Below are 19,264 nucleotides of genomic sequence, written 5' to 3'. Positions count from 1 at the left end.
GGGTCTACATGTAAGTTTGGGCCTGAGCTTGGGTTTTGATCTTGGTTTGGGTCTGGACTGGGTCTAATCCATACTAGGGTCCGGATTTAGGTCTGGGGGTATGTTTAGAGTTAGAGCTAGGTGTGGGTTTGGGTTTGGGTTTAGGTTCAGGTTCGGTCCGAGCGCGGCAAGGCCCCCCCTCTGACAGGCCGGTGTCGCCCCTTTAAGAGGAGCCCGCCGGGGCAGGGCGCACGCAGGGGCGGGGCTAAGATGGCGGCGCGCGCAGGGGCGGGGTTAAGATGGCGGCGCGCGCAGGGGCGGGGTTAAGATGGCGGCGCGCTGAGCGCGGCAATGGTGGGGGCTCTGAGGGCACTCCGGGCGGCGGGGTCGGCGCGGCCGCCCCAGTGCCGGGCCCTGGGCGGGCCGGCGGGGCCGCCGAGCACCCGCCAGCGGCGGGAGGCCGAGGAGGCAGCCCCGGTGTTCCAGTACGCGGGGAAGGCGGCCAAGCGGAAGGACCGCGTGTTCGTGTGGGGCTTTAGCTACTCGGGCGCCCTGGGCGTCCCCAGCTTCGTGAAGCCTGACGCGGGCTGGAAGAGGCCGCGGCGTATCCAGCCCACGCCGTACCGCCTGGAGACGGAGGAGAAGGTGGGCCCGGCCAGGCCGCCGTTTTTCCCCCCGGAGCCTGGTCAGGTCTCTGCACAGCCAGAACGGCACTGCGGGATCGGGTTTAAGGCTTTTCCGTGACTCACAGTGTTTTGTCGATATAGCAGTGTTACTCGGGATGATTATTGGTATAACTGCAGCAGCGTACAGGTTGGAAAGTATATATCTGTAGTTTTATCAGAGAGCCAGGGTTTGAAGAGCATTGCCAGAGAAAACGGGCCTCGCTTCCAGTGGCTCCTCCCGCAGAACAAATAGGAAGCTTGCTTTGAAAATACTGCTCCTTTGCCTACGTGTGTCACTCGTTGTGCTCTGCTGTTCAGTGCAGAGAAGGTCAGAGCATTCATGGAATATCTTGAGCTGGAAGGAACCCACATGGATCATCGGCGCCAAGTCCTGGCCCTGCGGGAGGGCCGGACACCCCAGCAGTCGCACCCGAGAGCCTCGTCCTAAAGCCCCGGAGCTCTCCTGGGGCTGTGACCGCTGCTCTGGGGAGCCCGTTCAGTGCCCTCTTGTCACTGCTCACACAGAGGAGAGATCCGTGCTGCCCCTCACGAAGGAGCCCGAGACTCCGATGAGGTCTGACCTCATTCTCCTCCAGGCTGAACAAACCAAGTGACCGCAGTTACTCCTCACATGGCTTTTGTCCTAGGCTTTTTTTGGCAAAAGGAATAAAATGGGACTGTTATTCTTTTAATATCTCTTTGTTTGGCTGGGTTTTTTATAATCTACTGATGCAGGTCAGCAAACAGGTTGTGCTTGAATGGGGCCAAAATAATACAAAAATAAGGATATATGCCCACAAAAACAAAAAGGCAAAAAAATCGGACTTGAATTTGCGCCATTGTGCTTGTCACAGAAGAATGTTTCTGATAATTTTGCAAAGTCATACATGCCTTGAATTCGGGCCATATATGGATGTAGCTTAATGAAGGATGAATGCTGATGAACAAATAGCGTGAGGTGAAATTTGCTTTTCTAAGCCACCATTGCTAACGGAATGGTGTGGGTTTTGTCTGTCTTCAAAGATATCCTCTGCTGCCTGTGGTTATGGATTCACACTGCTGGCCTCTAATACCACGAACATCACCAAAGTGTGGGGTATGGGGCTCAACAAGGATTCCCAGCTTGGATTCCAGAGGAGCAGAAGAGATAAAAGTAAGAATTGGGGTGTTTTAAAGATTTACAGGGCGGGGGAGGGGGGTGCAAGGCGACATTGTAGGATACCTGTGGTACAGGAAACTTCAGTTTGAAGGTGTGAAAAATATCAGGAGGCTTTGATGCAGTGCCGGGCTGTGCTTGTGGTGTTTGGTTTGTTTTTTTTTTTTTTTTAGAGGTCTTTTTCTTGAACTTAACTGTGTTTTTCTGTGCTTTTTACTTGGTCAAGGTGTGCCTCTGTTCTATACACTGCGCTTACAGAGTTTGGTTACATCCAGGCAGGAATGGAACTGTTTATTCTGGAAAATATGGCTGTCGGTTAAGGTGTGGCTTTGAATCTATAATTCGATAGTAGACAATGTTAATGCCCAGTTAATTAATCGATTTTGGCAGGGCGGTTTGCTCACTTCTGTTGTCTATGCACTTATAAACTAAATTCCTTTCCCACAGAGCTCTTTTTATACAGTCAGTGGTTGGTTGGTTGGGGTTTTTTGGTTTGTTTTGTTTGTGAAGCTGTAGTTTGTTTTTTTATTTTAATAGCAAGTTGAATTTTGAAGGAAAAACACATTATTCAGTCATTCAGTCTTATACCAGGCTCTCAAACCATTTAAGATGGTGATTTCTGCACAGAAAATTGACACTTTTCACCAAAGGCAGAAAGGAGAAACACAAACTTTCATCATAAAATGGCTATCTCTGAAGACATTCCTTCATAAACAATCGAGGAAAATCATGTTAAAAGCAGTTTTTATAGTGTATAAGAGTGTAATGCATCTGATATGGGCAAAATATTAAACTTTTAGGAGAAGCAAAGAAAATTGCAGCTACAGTGCAGCATACTGATGTTTGCAGTGATGCTGCTTTGTGCTGGAACGCTGGATAGATTCCCAGCATGTGTACCCACAGCAAGTGGGAGCTTAAACAGCAGCAGCAAAATGCAGAGAGGAAAAGCCTCTCATGTCTTCTGCTTTTAAAGGTTTCAGCTCTTGCTGTGTCTGCCTTCTGCATGTGCTGATGTCTCAGGTTGTCTTGTAGTTATTTTGCTTGTTATCTGACCTGGAGATTATTTCTGCCAGAAAATCCAGAAATAGGTTAAGTAGTTTTGCAATTCAAGCCCTGCTAAGTAAGAGGATTTGGCAGGATCTGTTGAAAGTGGGAATTCAGCAGTGGGATTGCTGATGCTCCTTGTTTTACTTCCCTCAGACAAGCTTTCTTTTGGGATGTGCTGCTCATTACTGTTTCATTACTTTGTTACCTACTGGTTCCAACGCTGTCTCTGTAGATGCTTCATTTTCAGGGGAATTTGCCTCTGACTTCTAGATGGTTGTATCTGATCTACTAATATTTCACTCTCACCTTCCTCTTCCTCAGCTGCCTAATTGCCTCTATTCTTCAAAATCCCTCAGCTACCAGTGATGATTACCACGGATCCTAGTAGCCTGTGTTGCACTGCTGGAAGGAATAGAGAGAGAGGAAGAGATTTTTTTGCTTTGTGACTTTCACGTGTCTTTAGGCAGAGACTTGGCTGCCTTTCAGCTCCTGCTCTATTGCGTGGCAGGCCCCCGCCAGTCACAAACATCCTGTTGTCACATCCAGTGCCTGCCTGTCCTTGCATCCAGTAGTGTCTTACTGCAAAAGGGCACATGTAGATTTTCTAGGGTTTTTTTAATTCTTATTTTTATTGAAGACAGTGAGAACTAGTTGAAGCACTGCTGCATGTGAGCAGAATACTTCGAGTCCTCTGGGATTTGATTTCATTTATTACAGTGACTTTCTTTGATATTAAAGCTTTTTATCTCCCCTTAACCTTTTCCCTAGTACTGATATATGTTTTGCTGTTCTCTTTTTCTCTACCCCCCCATTGACTGGAACTGATTACATATTCTTCAAGTTACTAAATCTTTTTCAAGTACAGCATGTCATTTTCTTTCATAAATGTTAGGTCTCTTATTCCCTATGGAGCTAGCCTAGCTAGTCTTTCTTGCATTCCTTTTTTCTGAAAGAACCTTTAATCTACTGTTCTTTAAAGCCCTAAGACTTTTTGGTTCACCTTTCCTGCCTTTTTTTTTTTCTTTTTGTGATTGTTGCTCTTGTACCTTGTTTGCAATATCCCTATTTTCACAGACTGCTTAGTTTGTGCTTGATGTTATCCAGCTTTGTTCACCGAAGTGGTTGAACATATGGCTGAAAGCCTCGGTTTTTCAATTCTGCCACCTGAAGCCTTAACTCAGCCTTTAGGTATGGTGGACCTTTGATTAGGCAGTGATATTGGCTTGAGCCCTCACCATGGCTTTTACCTTCTCTCTTTCTCTGCAATAAATTTCTGTCAGCCTCTTTTATTAGTATCTTGGCTTTCTAAAACGTATCTGCTTTTGTAACAAAGCAGAAGTGACTATGTGAATGTACAACGGAATCAGCACATATATGCTAAATTTACTTTGTGGAAGCTACTGACTTAACGTTTTTCTGTCTTCATGAAGCTAAGGGCTATGAATATGTCTTGGAACCGTCTCCAATTCCATTACCACTGGAGAAGCCGCAGCAGACTCGAGTCTTGCAGGTGTCCTGTGGGAGAGCCCATTCCCTGGTCCTGACAGATAGTGAAGGAGGTATAATGTTGTTTGTGCTGGTGACAAGGGATGCCTGACTATGCTTTTATTAAAAGCTTGAAAAAAGATTGATTTCTGTCCTTTAGAACCAGACCGACCCCAGGTGGGCTGTCTGCACTGTTAATGGGATAAAGGCAGCTGTTGCAATCCTTTGTGGGATTGCTGCTGCAAGGGAGAAACGTGAGCTCTGCTTGGCTCAAACTGTAAATGTGTTGGGAGCTTTTTCACTCTGAAGTTTGTTTATCTTGCCCCAGGCCTGGCTCAAGTGCAGCCTGTTTGTCGTGCTCACTCCGACATTTTTGAATGCAGCTTTGGATGACTATGCCAATACTCCTGTGTTGCTTTCCCCTTGGAGCTCCGGAGTGCTGCATTAATACAAGCAATTAATTAATTAATAGCCCTTTATAGAGAAGATCCTATTTGTGAATTGTCTCTCCATGTCTTTGGGAATTCTCTGGTGCAGCGGCTTTCAGTGCTGCGCCAAGCAATTCAGTGCAGCTTCTCTGTGGGTGAGCTGGTTGGTTGGTTGATTTACCACTCCAGTGGGAACACTGATCTATTTCTGAGTCTCCTTGACAACGTAGGATGAACTAGACAAACAGGCAATGGGCTCCAGGTACCGCTGCTGTGCCTGCAACAATGTTGCTGGGTTTTGTTGATGAAAATGGATTCGGTCACTTAAATTAAAGTGAGCTTGCTTTGAAGAAAGCTTATGCCTATGCCATTTTTCTATTACAGTGCTCCACATTTCAGACTGAGAATGGCATGAAAATATTTTGTAGATCTGAAAAGAGGCGCTCAGGGGATTGGACAGTAATAAAACTAACGCATTTTATCATTGTTTTTCAGTTTTCACAATGGGAAACAATTCTTATGGACAGTGTGGCCGGAAGGTTATTGAAGATGAAATTTACAGGTGAGAATTCAAAGATTCTGAACTTTCTTAATGTTAAAAATATAATAGATGGAAACAACCCTGCAGAAAGGCCTAAAGGTGGGAAAAGTCTGGTAGTATAGGCATGCCATTTAAGATTAAGGAGTCTGAGAACAGACTTTTGTGCTGCAGGCATACAGGTGGCCTGGCTTTGGACCCAGACTGAGCACTAGCATTCTGCTGACCACATTCACAAAAGACAGAAGGTTGGTCAGCATGGGACAGTTCTCACAGGGTATAGAGAGAAAACCCAGCCTTCATAAATTGCTTGAGGTAATTGGTGTTAGTAATTGGGCTTTCTCCCTTTAACAACTCAGAGCCCACGTGCAGTTCCTGAGGGTGTTAAGAAATGCCATTTGATTATGAAAGAGGCGTGCTTTGGTTGAATCTCTGCTGTAACTGCCTCTGAATCTGTAGTGCTTTTCCTTCACAAGCTTTTTGTGGGCCACACCAAAGCATATGCTCAAATGCTCTGTAAGATAGCAGTGAGTAAGTGGATAGTGGGAACGTGTAAGTGGAAGTTTCTGATTCCCTGGCAGGACCTAGAAGAAATCTTGTTCATCGCTCTCTCTGTGATCCACAACACTTGGACTGTAGAGTTTGAGAAAACAGCTGTAATTAGGTAGTTTTTGTTAGCCTTGATACTGCAAGTCAGTCATTGGATTGCTCATAATTCCTGGTACTGTGAAAGAATTACAGGGATGTCAGCACTACATTGTGCTCTGGATTATTTGGTTAATCTCTAGTTAAGTGTACTGTTTGTATAGGTACTGCAGTATTATGTAGTGTCTGTGCCCATTCTAGACTAGGGACCATCTTTGAGGATTGCTCCTACCCCAATTCCCATGAAAAGTTATATTTAAAAAGTGACAGTTCTTAATTTCTTAAATAAAAGAATGTAAAATTATGTTCCTTCTTCATGCAGTTGTTTTGCATGTGGAACTACACGTGGACAAATCTCTTCTTGTAATAATAAAGTGGCTTTCAGTAAAGGCAGGTTTACCTTTGCTTTTTTCAGTTGCAGTCCTCTGAAATCTTCTGTGTTGTCTTTTTTCTTCTCGGTGGTGGTTTGGTGTCCAGTGAAAGCCACCTCATTCATCAGCTGAAGGAGTTTGACAGCAGAGTTGTCCAGGTAAGAGGATCATCTGAGCTCAGTTCTGAAGGTGGATTGAAAGCTGAGCTCAGAGGGTGGCAGTCACTGGCATGAAGCCAAATTGCAACCAGTAAGGAGTGCTGTATCCCAGGAGTCAGTACTGGGTCCAGTCCTGTGTACTTTTGCACTAATGGTCTGGATCACTGAGTGTACACTTTAGATTTAGCAGATTAACAGATGGCATAAACTGTGAGGAGTGGCTGATAAACCAGAGGCTGGAGAAATGGGCCTATATCAACCTTATCAAGTTCAGCAAGGGGAAGGGCCAAGTCCTGCCACTGGGTAGGAGCAGCCCCAGATGCCACTGTATGTTGGGGGTGACTGGCTGTGAGGCAGCTCTGTGGGAAAGGCCCTGGGGGTTCTGGTGGACACCACACTGCCCATGAGCTGGCAGTGTGCGCTTGCTGAAGAGAGGGCAAATGATACCCTGGGCTGCACTGGGAGGAGTGTTACCTGCAAGTCAGGGGAGGTGGTTCTTCCCTTCTGCTCAGCAGTGTTGAATTACAGTGTCCATTTCTGGGCTTGCCAGTACAGGGAGGTCATTTTGACACCTCATCTCTTCCTGTCCTGGCTTCTTGTTCCCCTTGTAAATTTTATATTGCTTGGGAGTTATTTTAGTTTGAATTTTGTCTTTCCCTTTTCAAAAGCGAGCTGTGAGACCATCACTTAGACCAGCCAGCATTTCCTTAGGGCAGGTTCCTAGGAGAGCAAGGGACTGCAGAGCAGCAGAAATGCCACAATGCCTGCCATGGCTGCAGTATTCCCAGGAACAGTTTTTTTGGTATATCTGTGCCCCTGTAGACATACTGTATGGGCAGACATTGCTCCTGTTCCAAGGAAGGGTCATTCAGTTAGGTTCACCTGATGAGACTGTGGCATGCTACATCCTGAAAATGTTTTGAATTAGGCTTGTAAACTTCTGTTTGGACTTTTCATGGTTTTATTTTTTCAGGGGGTTGACTACTTGGTACCTGTTTGTACTTAGATAAGAGCTGTTCTGTGCTTAATATTAGTAGTCCTTCTCTTAACTTGTTGATTAAGTCCCCTTAATCTTTGGCTAATTTTTAATGTCTGCTTTTGAATAACTTTTTGCTTGTCTTTAATTCATGCCAAGCCTGTGACAGACATGATCGCTAGTTCGACATAAATGTAGATTTGAGAACAGCTGTGTGCCTAGAGTGCTCACATGGCAAGGAATCAATAGTAGTTTGTAGCTGGCATCAAGAGCCATGTTGTTAGCATTCTGGGAAAGAAGAGCTCTTATTTACCCTTTACTGTTTTATTGTGTTGTACTGCTGAATTGAGTTTTCTTTCCCTGTTGGATTTCAGAACAAATCACTGCAGCATTGCTTTCCATCAAAAATAGGCTGCTGGTTTTGGTGTGTATCTCACTGTTCAGTGTTGTGTCCTGCTGTTCTTGGTCTTCCCTATCTGTAGAGCCATTTGATCAGGAAAGAAAGGTCAAAATTTGAACTGATGGGCATTGTAGAGGCTCAGTTTATCTGCCAGTAATGCTTCATTACCTTGAGTCTGAACACATGACCTTTCCTAACCAGCTCTGACTTTTTGTTTGTGTGCAGGTAGTGTGTGGGCAGGACCACAGCCTGTTTAGAACCAAGAAAGGTTCAGTCTATGCATGTGGATGGGGAGCTGATGGACAAACAGGTAGGAGCTCAGCTCAGCTTGCTTTTCAGGGAATTGATGAATATAGCAAGTTGTCATAATTCAGAGCTTATGACGTGCATGTGTGGACAGAAAGGGGCTGGTATGTTTCCAGCTGTGTGCAGATGTTCTCAGTACTCTTGTATAACCAAACTGAGACAATCTAGTTCATTTTTGGAGGAGCTTTAGGATGTCATGCAGTCTGAGGAGAATGTGTCTGCTGTTGAAAGCTTCTGAGGGGATGTGGAAGTGACATGGGCAGCTTAGCTCCCCAGTTTTGTGCAGGCTTTGCCTTCCTGATTCTTGTTTCAGGATCTGTTTTGCTTCTTGCTCTTTTGAACTGACTAAGCCCTTTGGCAGCCTCTGCTGTCTTAGCGTGGGATCTTTGGGCAGACACTTTTTCTGGTGGCTTTTGCTGTCAGAGAACTTCCTAAGAGTCATTCCTACTGTTCAGTCCTCCTGCTCCCAAAGCTGTGTTCCTCCCATGTGTTTTTGTGCCAATATGCTGTAGCCCATCTTTCTGTCATCTACATTCTGGTCTCTTTTCCCGGCAGCAATTTGTCTTGTAAAGCATTTGCTTCCCAGCCTCTTTTGCCACTTCCCTTGCTGTTGTCTTAACTGATTGCAGTGTGCTGTCACTCACGGCTCTCCTTGCAGAAGACAGGTTGCAGTCAGTTTGTGAAACTTCATCTCTTGTCAGGATATCTGCCTGGCTTTGTTACTGTTTTTCAAACACTTTGGTCTATGCAGACAAGAGAAATGAGACTGTTTTCCAGGTGTGGTGTACTCCAGAGAGGTAGTTTTGGCTACTGGAAGTGGTGTTTATGGCTACTTGTCCATTGAAGTTAAGCAGTATGGACAGAAAGATGTCTTTTGGAGGCTGGGTGATTTTGTTACATGACAAAACGGTCCTATGCAGGCGCTAGAAGTGTGTCTAGAAAAAATTCTTCATCATCTCTCAACTTTTTTTTCTTTCAGGTCTTGGACACTACAACATCACCAGTGTTCCTACTAAGCTACATGGTGACATTGCTGGAGTAAATGTTATCCAGGTCTCTTCCTATGGGGACTGTTGTCTGGCTGTTTCAGATGAAGGAGATGTCTTTGGTTGGGGAAATTCAGAATACTTGCAGTTGGCATCTGTCACAGAAACCACACAGGTCAGTTGGCCTGGGGGTGTGTTTTTACGTGTTTCAGTTCAGCTGCTGTGCACAGAGTTAAAGATGACGCACTTATCCCTGCTCTGGGTCCTTCTGACAGCAGTGTAAATTGATAAAAACTAATACTACTAACGGGCTGCTTTTACCTGTGCTTATAAAACTCAACCTGTCTGACACGTTTGTATAGTTTTAGGGCAGTATGTTTCCCAGCTGTAATAGGCAAAGGCTTGTGTCACCTCACCCCAGTTTGTTAGTCTAAGAACTCCATGAGACCCAGCTGAAGTGCTTTTGCAAGTTTCAGGACAGGAATTAGTCATTCGGCTGGCTAATCTAGAATTTCAAGTGGATATCTGTGGTGGTTTGACCCTGGCAAGGTGCCAGGATACCTACTGAGCCACTCTCTCACTCTCCCCCTGCAAAGTAGCAGAGGAGAGGAAAAAAATCAGCAAGGAATTCATGAGGATAGATAAGAGCAAAGCAGACTCAATGTAGGGAATAAAACTTAAATTTATTACTAACAAGATAAAACTAAGAGAGTGAGAAATAAAACAGTCCTAAACAAACACCTTTCCCTCCTTCCCCCCCACTGCTTTCTTCCAAGTGCTCCCTCCTCCCCCCAGCAAGTGCAGGGGGATGGGAGAGGGGGTTTTGCAATCAATTTGAGTCCACTCCTTGCACAGCAGTTCTTGCCAATCTGCTGCCCTGTGGGTTACTCCTCTGTCGGGTGCAGGGAGGGTCTTTGCATCCCGATGGTCTTCTATGGACTGCGTCACCATAGTCTTCACCTCAGCTACAGGGAGGTCATGGCTCTGAGCCCTTCCCCTTCTTCTGTGGGGCCCCTCCCCACAGAAGACAGTCTTTGATGGACCTCTCCCCATGGGTCCGTCTACCCCTCGGGTACAGTTCTCTTCAATCTGCTGCCCATGTGTCATTCCGGACAAGTCCTACCCGGGAAAACTTGTTTCAGCATGGGTTTTTCTCTCCATGGGCCACAGGTCTCCTGCAGGACTTTGCTCCATGCTTAAGGCCTCACACAGGATCACAGTTTCCCTCATGCATCCACTTGCTCCAGCATGAGCTCTTTAATAAGCTGCAGGGAGGTTTTTGCACCCCAATAGCCTTCCAGAGGCAGCAGGGGTCTCAGTCTTTCCCCTGCTGGACGGGCAGGGGGAGGCCCTCCCAGGCCTCTCCTCCCCCCTTCTTCTGCTCTGACCTTGGAGTCTGCTTGTTATCCAATGTTCTCCTCCGCTCTTCTCCGGGCTGGAATTTCTTCTGTGCCACAAGCTTCTCTTCCTCTATTCTTAAATAAAGCACATATCATTGGCCATCACCAAGGAAGTCCCTCCTGGAGCTGGCTGTCATTGGCTTTTTTTATAGGATAGGACATAGAAACTTCTAGTAGCTTCTAACTGGAATCGTTCTATAGCCCCCTCTGGCTACTAAAACCCATTACAACATCCTTAGCAAGAATGGCTTTAGCAAAATTTTAGAAACCTTTGTTTCCCATGCCTCTCCTGATGTATCCTTAATATAAGGCTAAATCCTGAGACCTGTAATGCCTGAAAACAGTGATGAGGTTATCCTGTGTAGTAGTTTTCCTGGCTTGGGTGCTCGATGGAGGTCAGAGGGATCTGAAGTGGATGAAGGGCAAGAATAAGAGTCTTAGCTACAACACAGATGAAGTCCAAATTGTGGAATAGCAGAGCTGTGAAATCAGAGATTGCTCTTTCCATGTGTCAAACTGTATGTTTCTGTTTTGTTGGACTGTACCAAATAAGTGCAATTTTCTTCTAGTGATTTTTCTCCAGTATGTTAAATGCCACTGCAGACCAAATTTTAGTGATGTACTCCACTGTGAAAACTTGCAAACGTGTTCATATATTGACTTCCATGTTGTGTCTGACATGGAGAACTAAGGAATTGAAGCAGACATTAGGCATTCCCAGCCTTGTTGTCTTTCATGTAAGCTTTCCAGTGGGTAACCTTTTCCACCTTATCCTCACCTTAATGAACTTCATGTAGGTTTTGTTTTTTTTTTTTTAATTTTTGGACTTGCACTTATTCTGTTATTCAGGCAATAAAGGTTTTATCAGGAATCCAGTGTATGTGATCTCTAACCAGAACTAGAGAAAAAGTTAAAAACATGTGTCTGGTTTGCAGTTTACCTTGGGTCTAACCGCTCTTCTGCAATCTCATACAGGTGAATGTTCCCAGACATTTGCCATTCAAGATTGGGAAGATAAAGGAGGCTGCCTGTGGAGGGACTGGCAATGCTGTACTAACAGGTGAGTTCACTTCTAGGATCATCCGCTTTAGTGCAAGGCCGTGCAGTAGGTGAATTGTAACATCATGGAAAAAGCATGTTGTTTTCTAGAAATAGGTAAGTACGAGGAGAGCTGTGAGACTGAGAAATCTGTGATTTAAGAATGTACTAGAGGAGTTGTTTTCACTAGTACAGAGCATTGCTTCCACTGTGTGCCATTTTGAGAGCTTCAGCAGACTAGAACAAGAGATCAGCTGCTGTTGGCTATCACACAGGCCATGTGTGGCCTATGATGAGTATGGATATAGGGAGGAAGTAAGGCCACACTTCAGACTCCATATGAATCTGACATGTTTATAAGTCTTTATAAACTAGGACAGAAAGTAGAGAGTTCTGAGAACAGTGAAACTTTGCAGCAGTTTCTTAGTGACTGTTCCTTGGATTGTCAGTGGCTGAGGAGCACAGCTGGAGGGTTGCTGAGTGAAGGAATGAGGGAGGGGATTGTACTTCTTTTGTGAAGTGTCATCTTGAGGAAGTGGTTCATATTTATGATGGAGTCATTGTGATGACCAGACATTTGAGCTTCTAGTGTGAAGGGAACAGAGCTAGCTGATAAAGAAACTTACTGTCTTACACTGTCCAACTGCTGACTTTCTCAGGCACCCAGCTTAAGGCAGAATGCCAGGCAGAGTGATGAACCTGCTGGTGGTTTGGGCATGCCTCAAAGGAGAAAACCATGATAATAAACCCTCAACCTCTGTCCCATCACTCAGTAAGCTGAAGTATTTTATCCAGTCAACACTGTCTTGGCATTATTTCCCTATGAAAGTTTTGCCTGGGAAGCTTGACTGCTTGCACAGTTTAGGGAAAAATTGAGGCATTTGGATGGGAATGCATTGTTTGCAGATTTGAAATAATCAAAAGATGTTAGACTGGTCTGGGAGAAAGGAAAATATCGCTTTGGTTCTCGATTAACTCTTGGTCATGGCATGAATTTCACAAGCACAGACTTTCTTACAGCATGAGCTCTTTAATAAGCTGCAGGGAGGTTTTTGCACCCCAATAGCCTTCCAGAGGCAGCAGGGGTCTCAGTCTTTCCCCTGCTGGACGGGCAGGGGGAGGCCCTCCCAGGCCTCTCCTCCCCCTTCTTCTGCTCTGACCTTGGAGTCTGCTTGTTATCCAATGTTCTCCTCCGCTCTTCTCCGGGCTGGAATTTCTTCTGTGCCACAAGCTTCTCTTCCTCTATTCTTAAATAAAGCGCATATCATTGGCCATCACCAAGGAAGTCCCTCCTGGAGCTGGCTGTCATTGGCTTTTTTTATAGGATAGGACATAGAAACTTCTAGTAGCTTCTAACTGGAATCGTTCTATAGCCCCCTCTGGCTACTAAAACCCATTACAACATCCTTAGCAAGAATGGCTTTAGCAAAATTTTAGAAACCTTTGTTTCCCATGCCTCTCCTGATGTATCCTTAATATAAGGCTAAATCCTGAGACCTGTAATGCCTGAAAACAGTGATGAGGTTATCCTGTGTAGTAGTTTTCCTGGCTTGGGTGCTCGATGGAGGTCAGAGGGATCTGAAGTGGATGAAGGGCAAGAATAAGAGTCTTAGCTACAACACAGATGAAGTCCAAATTGTGGAATAGCAGAGCTGTGAAATCAGAGATTGCTCTTTCCATGTGTCAAACTGTATGTTTCTGTTTTGTTGGACTGTACCAAATAAGTGCAACTTTCTTCTAGTGATTTTTCTCCAGTATGTTAAATGCCACTGCAGACCAAATTTTAGTGATGTACTCCACTGTGAAAACTTGCAAACGTGTTCATATATTGACTTCCATGTTGTGTCTGACATGGAGAACTAAGGAATTGAAGCAGACATTAGGCATTCCCAGCCTTGTTGTCTTTCATGTAAGCTTTCCAGTGGGTAACCTTTTCCACCTTATCCTCACCTTAATGAACTTCATGTAGGTTTTGTTTTTTTTTTTTAATTTTTGGACTTGCACTTATTCTGTTATTCAGGCAATAAAGGTTTTATCAGGAATCCAGTGTATGTGATCTCTAACCAGAACTAGAGAAAAAGTTAAAAACATGTGTCTGGTTTGCAGTTTACCTTGGGTCTAACCGCTCTTCTGCAATCTCATACAGGTGAATGTTCCCAGACATTTGCCATTCAAGATTGGGAAGATAAAGGAGGCTGCCTGTGGAGGGACTGGCAATGCTGTACTAACAGGTGAGTTCACTTCTAGGATCATCCGCTTTAGTGCAAGGCCGTGCAGTAGGTGAATTGTAACATCGTGGAAAAAGCATGTTGTTTTCTAGAAATAGGTAAGTACGAGGAGAGCTGTGAGACTGAGAAATCTGTGATTTAAGAATGTACTAGAGGAGTTGTTTTCACTAGTACAGAGCATTGCTTCCACTGTGTGCCATTTTGAGAGCTTCAGCAGACTAGAACAAGAGATCAGCTGCTGTTGGCTATCACACAGGCCATGTGTGGCCTATGATGAGTATGGATATAGGGAGGAAGTAAGGCCACACTTCAGACTCCATATGAATCTGACATGTTTATAAGTCTTTATAAACTAGGACAGAAAGTAGAGAGTTCTGAGAACAGTGAAACTTTGCAGCAGTTTCTTAGTGACTGTTCCTTGGATTGTCAGTGGCTGAGGAGCACAGCTGGAGGGTTGCTGAGTGAAGGAATGAGGGAGGGGATTGTACTTCTTTTGTGAAGTGTCATCTTGAGGAAGTGGTTCATATTTATGATGGAGTCATTGTGATGACCAGACATTTGAGCTTCTAGTGTGAAGGGAACAGAGCTAGCTGATAAAGAAACTTACTGTCTTACACTGTCCAACTGCTGACTTTCTCAGGCACCCAGCTTAAGGCAGAATGCCAGGCAGAGTGATGAACCTACTGGTGGTTTGGGCATGCCTCAAAGGAGAAAACCATGATAATAAACCCTCAACCTCTGTCCCATCACTCAGTAAGCTGAAGTATTTTATCCAGTCAACACTGTCTTGGCATTATTTCCCTATGAAAGTTTTGCCTGGGAAGCTTGACTGCTTGCACAGTTTAGGGAAAAATTGAGGCATTTGGATGGGAATGCATTGTTTGCAGATTTGAAATAATCAAAAGATGTTAGACTGGTCTGGGAGAAAGGAAAATATCGCTTTGGTTCTCGATTAACTCTTGGTCATGGCATGAATTTCACAAGCACAGACTTTCTTACAGAATGTGTTCTTACTATAATACAGAAGAAGGAAATGTTTTTGTCTGGGGATATGGAATTCTTGGGAAAGGACCAAACCTAATAGAGACAGCAGTGCCAGAGAGGATCCCGCCCAGCCTTTTTGGCTGGTCAGACTTCAATTCGGACATCTGTGTTGCTCATATTCGCTGTGGACTCAGCCAGTTTGCCGCACTTACAAGTAAGTTTCTCATCCCGCTGTCGTGGGGAAGTCACATTGCTGTGTTATTGGCAGAAAAGAAGACAAACCAAAAGAAAAAAAAAAAGACCTCAAAAAAGCACCCATCTTTCTTGAGACTAAAAGCACACTGGAATGCAGTGGGGAGGGCAGGCAGCAGGTGTCAGCATGGTTTCTGGCATACATACTGTGCTAACTTATGCTTTAATTAAGAAAGTGTTATTTGTCTAAAACAAAAAAAAACTTCTCTCAAACAGGAAACCTGCAAGGTTTTTTCTTCTGCCTCTGCAGAATTTGTGCACTTTAGGAGTACGTGAATTTATAAATGATAAATGAACAAATTAAAATTGAGTCTAAGTGGAGCTACATGTCAGGGTTTCTTGGCATTTCTGACCAATTGAATTAACAGCCCAATGTGGGCAGACCAGACATTTAATATGCAAAGGGTATGATACTGTACTTTGTGCACCCTGTGTGGGTTCCCAGCCTTTGAAGGGTTTGGAATTTGAAAGTCATTTGACATCAAGCAGCAGAGGGCAGCAGCACAGACACCCACAGCGAGTGTAGGCATAGGGGCACTTGAGTGACGGTGCTGGCTCCTTTGGAGCAAGCAGCATATGTGACACTGTCAGTCTGGTCGCAGGGTGCTTCTAACTGGGCTCCCCTTAGTGCTCAGGAAACAGAAACCATGTTTTGATTAAATCATACAGACTTTATAGATTGTGTTTTGGTGGTCTCTGCAGTGGGGCTGATCCAAACACTTCCAAGATCTACATATTTTCCTGAGGAGCCTAAAACTCTTTTAACTCTGTTAAACACAAGTTTTTGCTTTTCTCCAGCTGTCATTAGAAGGTCACTTCTGTCAGGCAGCCAAATAAGCAGTCCCCAGGTGATGGCTTGGGACAGATCTCACTGCCTTGCTTACTGGATTTGCTCTGCTTATAGCTGATATGGATCAGTTCCAATTGTCTGACTTCCAGCACAAATGATTCATTTCACAAATGATTCCCTGGAATCTCTTCTGCTGCACTCTTTCTTCAAATAAAATTCTAAAGCAATAGCTGTAAGAGGGGGAAACAAAGACTTGTGCACAGAACTTGTTGTTTGACCTGCTCATTAGGCATTTTCCCCAAACACAAATACATGTATTGTACCTTGAAGTAAATTTGGTGGCTGTCATACTGCTTGTATAACCCTGTATACTCCCAGAAACATGTAGCCACATTTGCCAACATCACAAATAGAATTTGTCCTTTTTAATGTCCCTGTTCTTTTCTGTTATTTTTCTTCTCCTGTATAGACAGAGGAGAACTGTTTGTATGGGGCAAGAATCTAAGAGGGTGCCTGGGAACTGGAAGAATGGAAGACCAGTATTTCCCGTGGAGGGTAAGGATTGTGATATTAATGCCAAGAGTATATTCTTTGGCTAGTTTTTTGTGTGTGGTTTTGTTGAATAATTCTGAAAGAACTGGAAGTCTTAAGATGACTGTAGAAGTACTTTATTTTCCAGAGGTCCTTATGTAGCTTGCTTAGGGATGGAGGTATTTAGTAAACCTTTGTCTACTATGCCACTAATGATTTCAGATCCAAAAACAACATCTGGTGCTGTGCCACCACATCTGAACAGTTCTCAACTCCTTCCTGTTCACCATCATCTACATGCTACCCTTACTGCCTTTTCCCTCCTCTTCTAACCTGTGCTTCACTTTTGTATGTGCTGCAAAGAAAACCACCAGTATTGGTCATCTGTCCCAGAAGAAATTACTCATCTAAATTAGGTGGACATTTTGGTCATGGTGGTCAGACTGTCATGGCTACAGGTCTGCATAGTGGTGGGCTTCCTTCCCAGCTTTGATGGTGGGTCACTGGACTGACTGAGGTTACAGTAGGAGATCCTTACTCAACTGTCTTCATAGCTGTGGCATAGCACTTCTAGTTCTAGTCCCTTCCCTCAGATGGCTCTGAGAGCCAGACTCAGTGAATGTAGAAGAGTCCTTGGCTCAGGAGTTCAGCCTAACCCATTATCTGGTCTCCATGAAGGCCAAGTAGGAGAGGAGATAGGCAATCAGTGGGGCCACCCTGGAGTTTCTGTTAGTGTGTCTGAGCTTGCAGTGGATGTGTTTCTGTAATATGTTTTCTCCTCCTTGTAAACATAAATAAAATCAGACCAGCTCTGGAACACTTGCCTAAAATCACACTGCTGTGGCTGAGTGGAATTTCTGAATTCACCAAGCGTGGCACGTCCAGGTTTCCCTAAGTGAGAATGTTGGGGCTATGCTCCTTCAGACAGCCAACTCCTGTCTCACAGTGCTATGGCAACGTGCTGTGATCCTTGTCTGTGACCTCCTCTTGTACTAGGATTGGCCAGCTGTCCTCTCTCTTAGCTCTAAGGAAAAACTTGCCTTTTTAGCCTCTGCTTTCCTCAAGTTTGAGGTCAGCTTTAAGGAGCCTGTAATTTCAGGATTAAGGAATTGGTCTCTTAGCATCAAAGCACAAACTGCCTTAGACGGAGTTGAGCTTTTGCCTTGTTCCTGTTCTCACTGATGAGAGAAGAGGCAAATCCTTGTGGTCCTCGGGCAGATGCTCTTCCTGCTCTCTGGATTATGCTCTCTGTTCAGTCATGCTGCTTCTGCTGCTGAACAGATGGGCTGAGGCTACAGTCTCATGATCTGCTAGTGAGCCAGCTCTCCTGTCCTTCCAAAGCTTTATGTGCTTCTGTGGAGGAAAGAGAGGAGTATTTCACAGCTCAGTGTACAAGCATGCCTGGTGCTGAATCTTGTTCTTTCTGGGTTTTCAAGTTGGCACTTCCATTGATACAAGGCCCTGTGAAACCAGATGGCATGTTGAGCAGAAGGAGCTTGAGAAAAAGGAAATATCAGGTGCAAAGTACCAGCTTGATAAATAACCCATTCTCATGTATCTGCTCCAGGTGACTGTGCCCGGTGAGGTGGTGGATGTGGCGTGTGGAGTTGATCATATGGTGAGCTTGGTCAAGTCTTTCACCTAGGAACGCTGCTGGGCCTCAGCACTGTCCCAGGGCATTGGGGGGACTTGGTGATGAGCTACTTGGAAAGGAAGACTCATTCTGTGAAGCCAAGTGATTGTGAGCAGAGACAGCCATAGCAGTGCCTGGGTGTGTTGTCATCTCTGCATCGTTGAAACACTCTGCCCTGGCTGCAGGAAGCAAGCACATTCCTTGAGTTTGGAAATGCAAAGAGAGCTCTGGCTGGTTCGTGATGAGCTCCCTGAGAATCTGAGGCCCAGCCCCAAAGTGGTGAACCTCTCTGTGCCTGAGAATGAAGAGCATCTCCCTCAAGGAAGACTGGCATGGGATGAAATCTACAGCATAGGACACTGATTTATGGACACTCCCTGTCACCAGCTCTGGGGTGTCAGTGTTGAGCAGAGCCAAACTATTTCTCAAGGGGAAGGGGTTTTTTTTAATAGCTACTTTTTATGTGGAAGAGAGGTTGTGCTGGCTGTTGAAGCCCAGCACAGTTGTCCTGAGTGGCCACCCCCAGCTGCACTGTGTCCCTGTGGAAACTGGACACACAGCTGGACACAGAGTGGTGGCCTAGAGGCAGTGGTGTGCCCGTGGGCTGTTGCAGTTTTCTGTGTCAGCACTAAAGGCTGAATAGTTGAGGAACACATTCAAAGAGTGAGAACCTGTTTGCAGGGGAAAGTACTGTTAAATAAGAGCAGGGAAAGATCAGTCCCAGGCTGTCTGTGCTGCTGTGGGAGGACAGATAGATGGTGACAGAAGCCCATCTAGCCTATCGTGGGAGGGAGGCTGGAAACAAAGTCCCTGTTCAGCTACCTGCCGACTTGGTGCTCAGGCATGGATCTCAGTAGTGCTCACTGCTCCTCAGGTACGTTCTCTTTTTGTGCTGATCACACATCTGATTTTTTGAGGGGAGTCCCTGCACTCTCTTTTCAGAGGTACAGCAGCTCTCAGTTGCAATTAGCTGGGGTTTTCAGGATTGCCTAGCAGGGGAAGGAGTCTTAATGGGTGAGAAGCAGAGCCTTGTTCCTTGATACCTTCTTAGCAGTAAGGTGGTGGAAATAGGATGCAGCAGCTGTATGTATCTGTAGCAGGCACTTACCAATTTCACATCAAGAGTGGGAAACTGTCCCCTGTGAAACACTCCGAACATCAGGCAGAGTTGTCTTTTCTCTCTGGGGGGTAATTCTACTGTGCAAATTATTTTGTCAAAATCCAAGCTGATATGTTTTAAATAAAGTGATTATAAAGTCTTTATCAGT

General features: G+C 45.0%; 2 protein-coding genes across 6 annotated transcripts in view; one reads left to right on the top strand and one right to left on the bottom strand.

Moving 5' to 3' along the window:
- Positions 1 to 305: 305 nt before the first annotated feature.
- Positions 306 to 19,257, top strand: RCC1L (RCC1 like). Of its 4 annotated transcripts, none has more exons than XM_050325916.1 (11): positions 306 to 624; positions 1,668 to 1,797; positions 4,278 to 4,406; positions 5,256 to 5,322; positions 6,421 to 6,472; positions 8,074 to 8,158; positions 9,134 to 9,315; positions 11,516 to 11,600; positions 14,831 to 15,004; positions 16,302 to 16,387; positions 17,931 to 19,257. In XM_050325916.1, exons 1-11 carry the CDS (start codon positions 331 to 333, stop codon positions 18,006 to 18,008), a joined length of 1,362 nt encoding a protein of 453 aa, XP_050181873.1. In that variant the 5' UTR covers positions 306 to 330; the 3' UTR covers positions 18,009 to 19,257. The 4 variants fall into 4 exon arrangements, with proteins under 4 accessions (XP_050181873.1, XP_050181872.1, XP_050181871.1 ...); XM_050325915.1 differs by lacking the exon at positions 11,516 to 11,600 and adding an exon at positions 13,725 to 13,809 and having other exon boundaries at positions 324 to 669; XM_050325914.1 differs by having other exon boundaries at positions 324 to 669.
- CASTOR2 (cytosolic arginine sensor for mTORC1 subunit 2) overlaps positions 9,874 to 19,264 on the bottom strand; it is a 145,947-nt gene continuing 136,556 nt past the window's right edge. The window contains exon 10 of one of the 2 annotated variants that reach the window (XM_050325924.1): positions 9,874 to 10,615. The gene's annotated coding sequence lies outside the window, so the exon portion shown is untranslated. Of the gene's footprint in view, positions 10,616 to 12,731; positions 12,826 to 19,264 lie in introns of those variants that run through there. The other variant, XM_050325923.1, reaches the window with a different exon arrangement.

The sequence above is a fragment of the Myiozetetes cayanensis genome, unplaced genomic scaffold (assembly GCF_022539395.1).
Source record: "Myiozetetes cayanensis isolate MyiCay16 unplaced genomic scaffold, myiCay2020 scf30, whole genome shotgun sequence".
Lineage (NCBI taxonomy): Eukaryota > Metazoa > Chordata > Aves > Passeriformes > Tyrannidae > Myiozetetes > Myiozetetes cayanensis.
This window is presented reverse-complemented; position numbering and strand designations above follow the sequence as displayed.

What these genes read in the sequence shown, in the direction of transcription:
- RCC1L (XM_050325915.1), top strand. Translation starts at nt 331, where the DNA reads ATGGTGGGGGCTCTGAGGGCACTCCGGGCGGCGGGGTCGGCGCGGCCG. An exon ending in TCCCCCCGGAGCCTGGTCAG is followed by an intron (nt 670 to 1,667) that starts GTCTCTGCACAG and finishes CTGTCTTCAAAG; the next exon opens with ATATCCTCTGCTGCCTGTGG. An exon ending in ATTGAAGATGAAATTTACAG is followed by an intron (nt 5,323 to 6,420) that starts GTGAGAATTCAA and finishes TTTGGTGTCCAG; the next exon opens with TGAAAGCCACCTCATTCATC.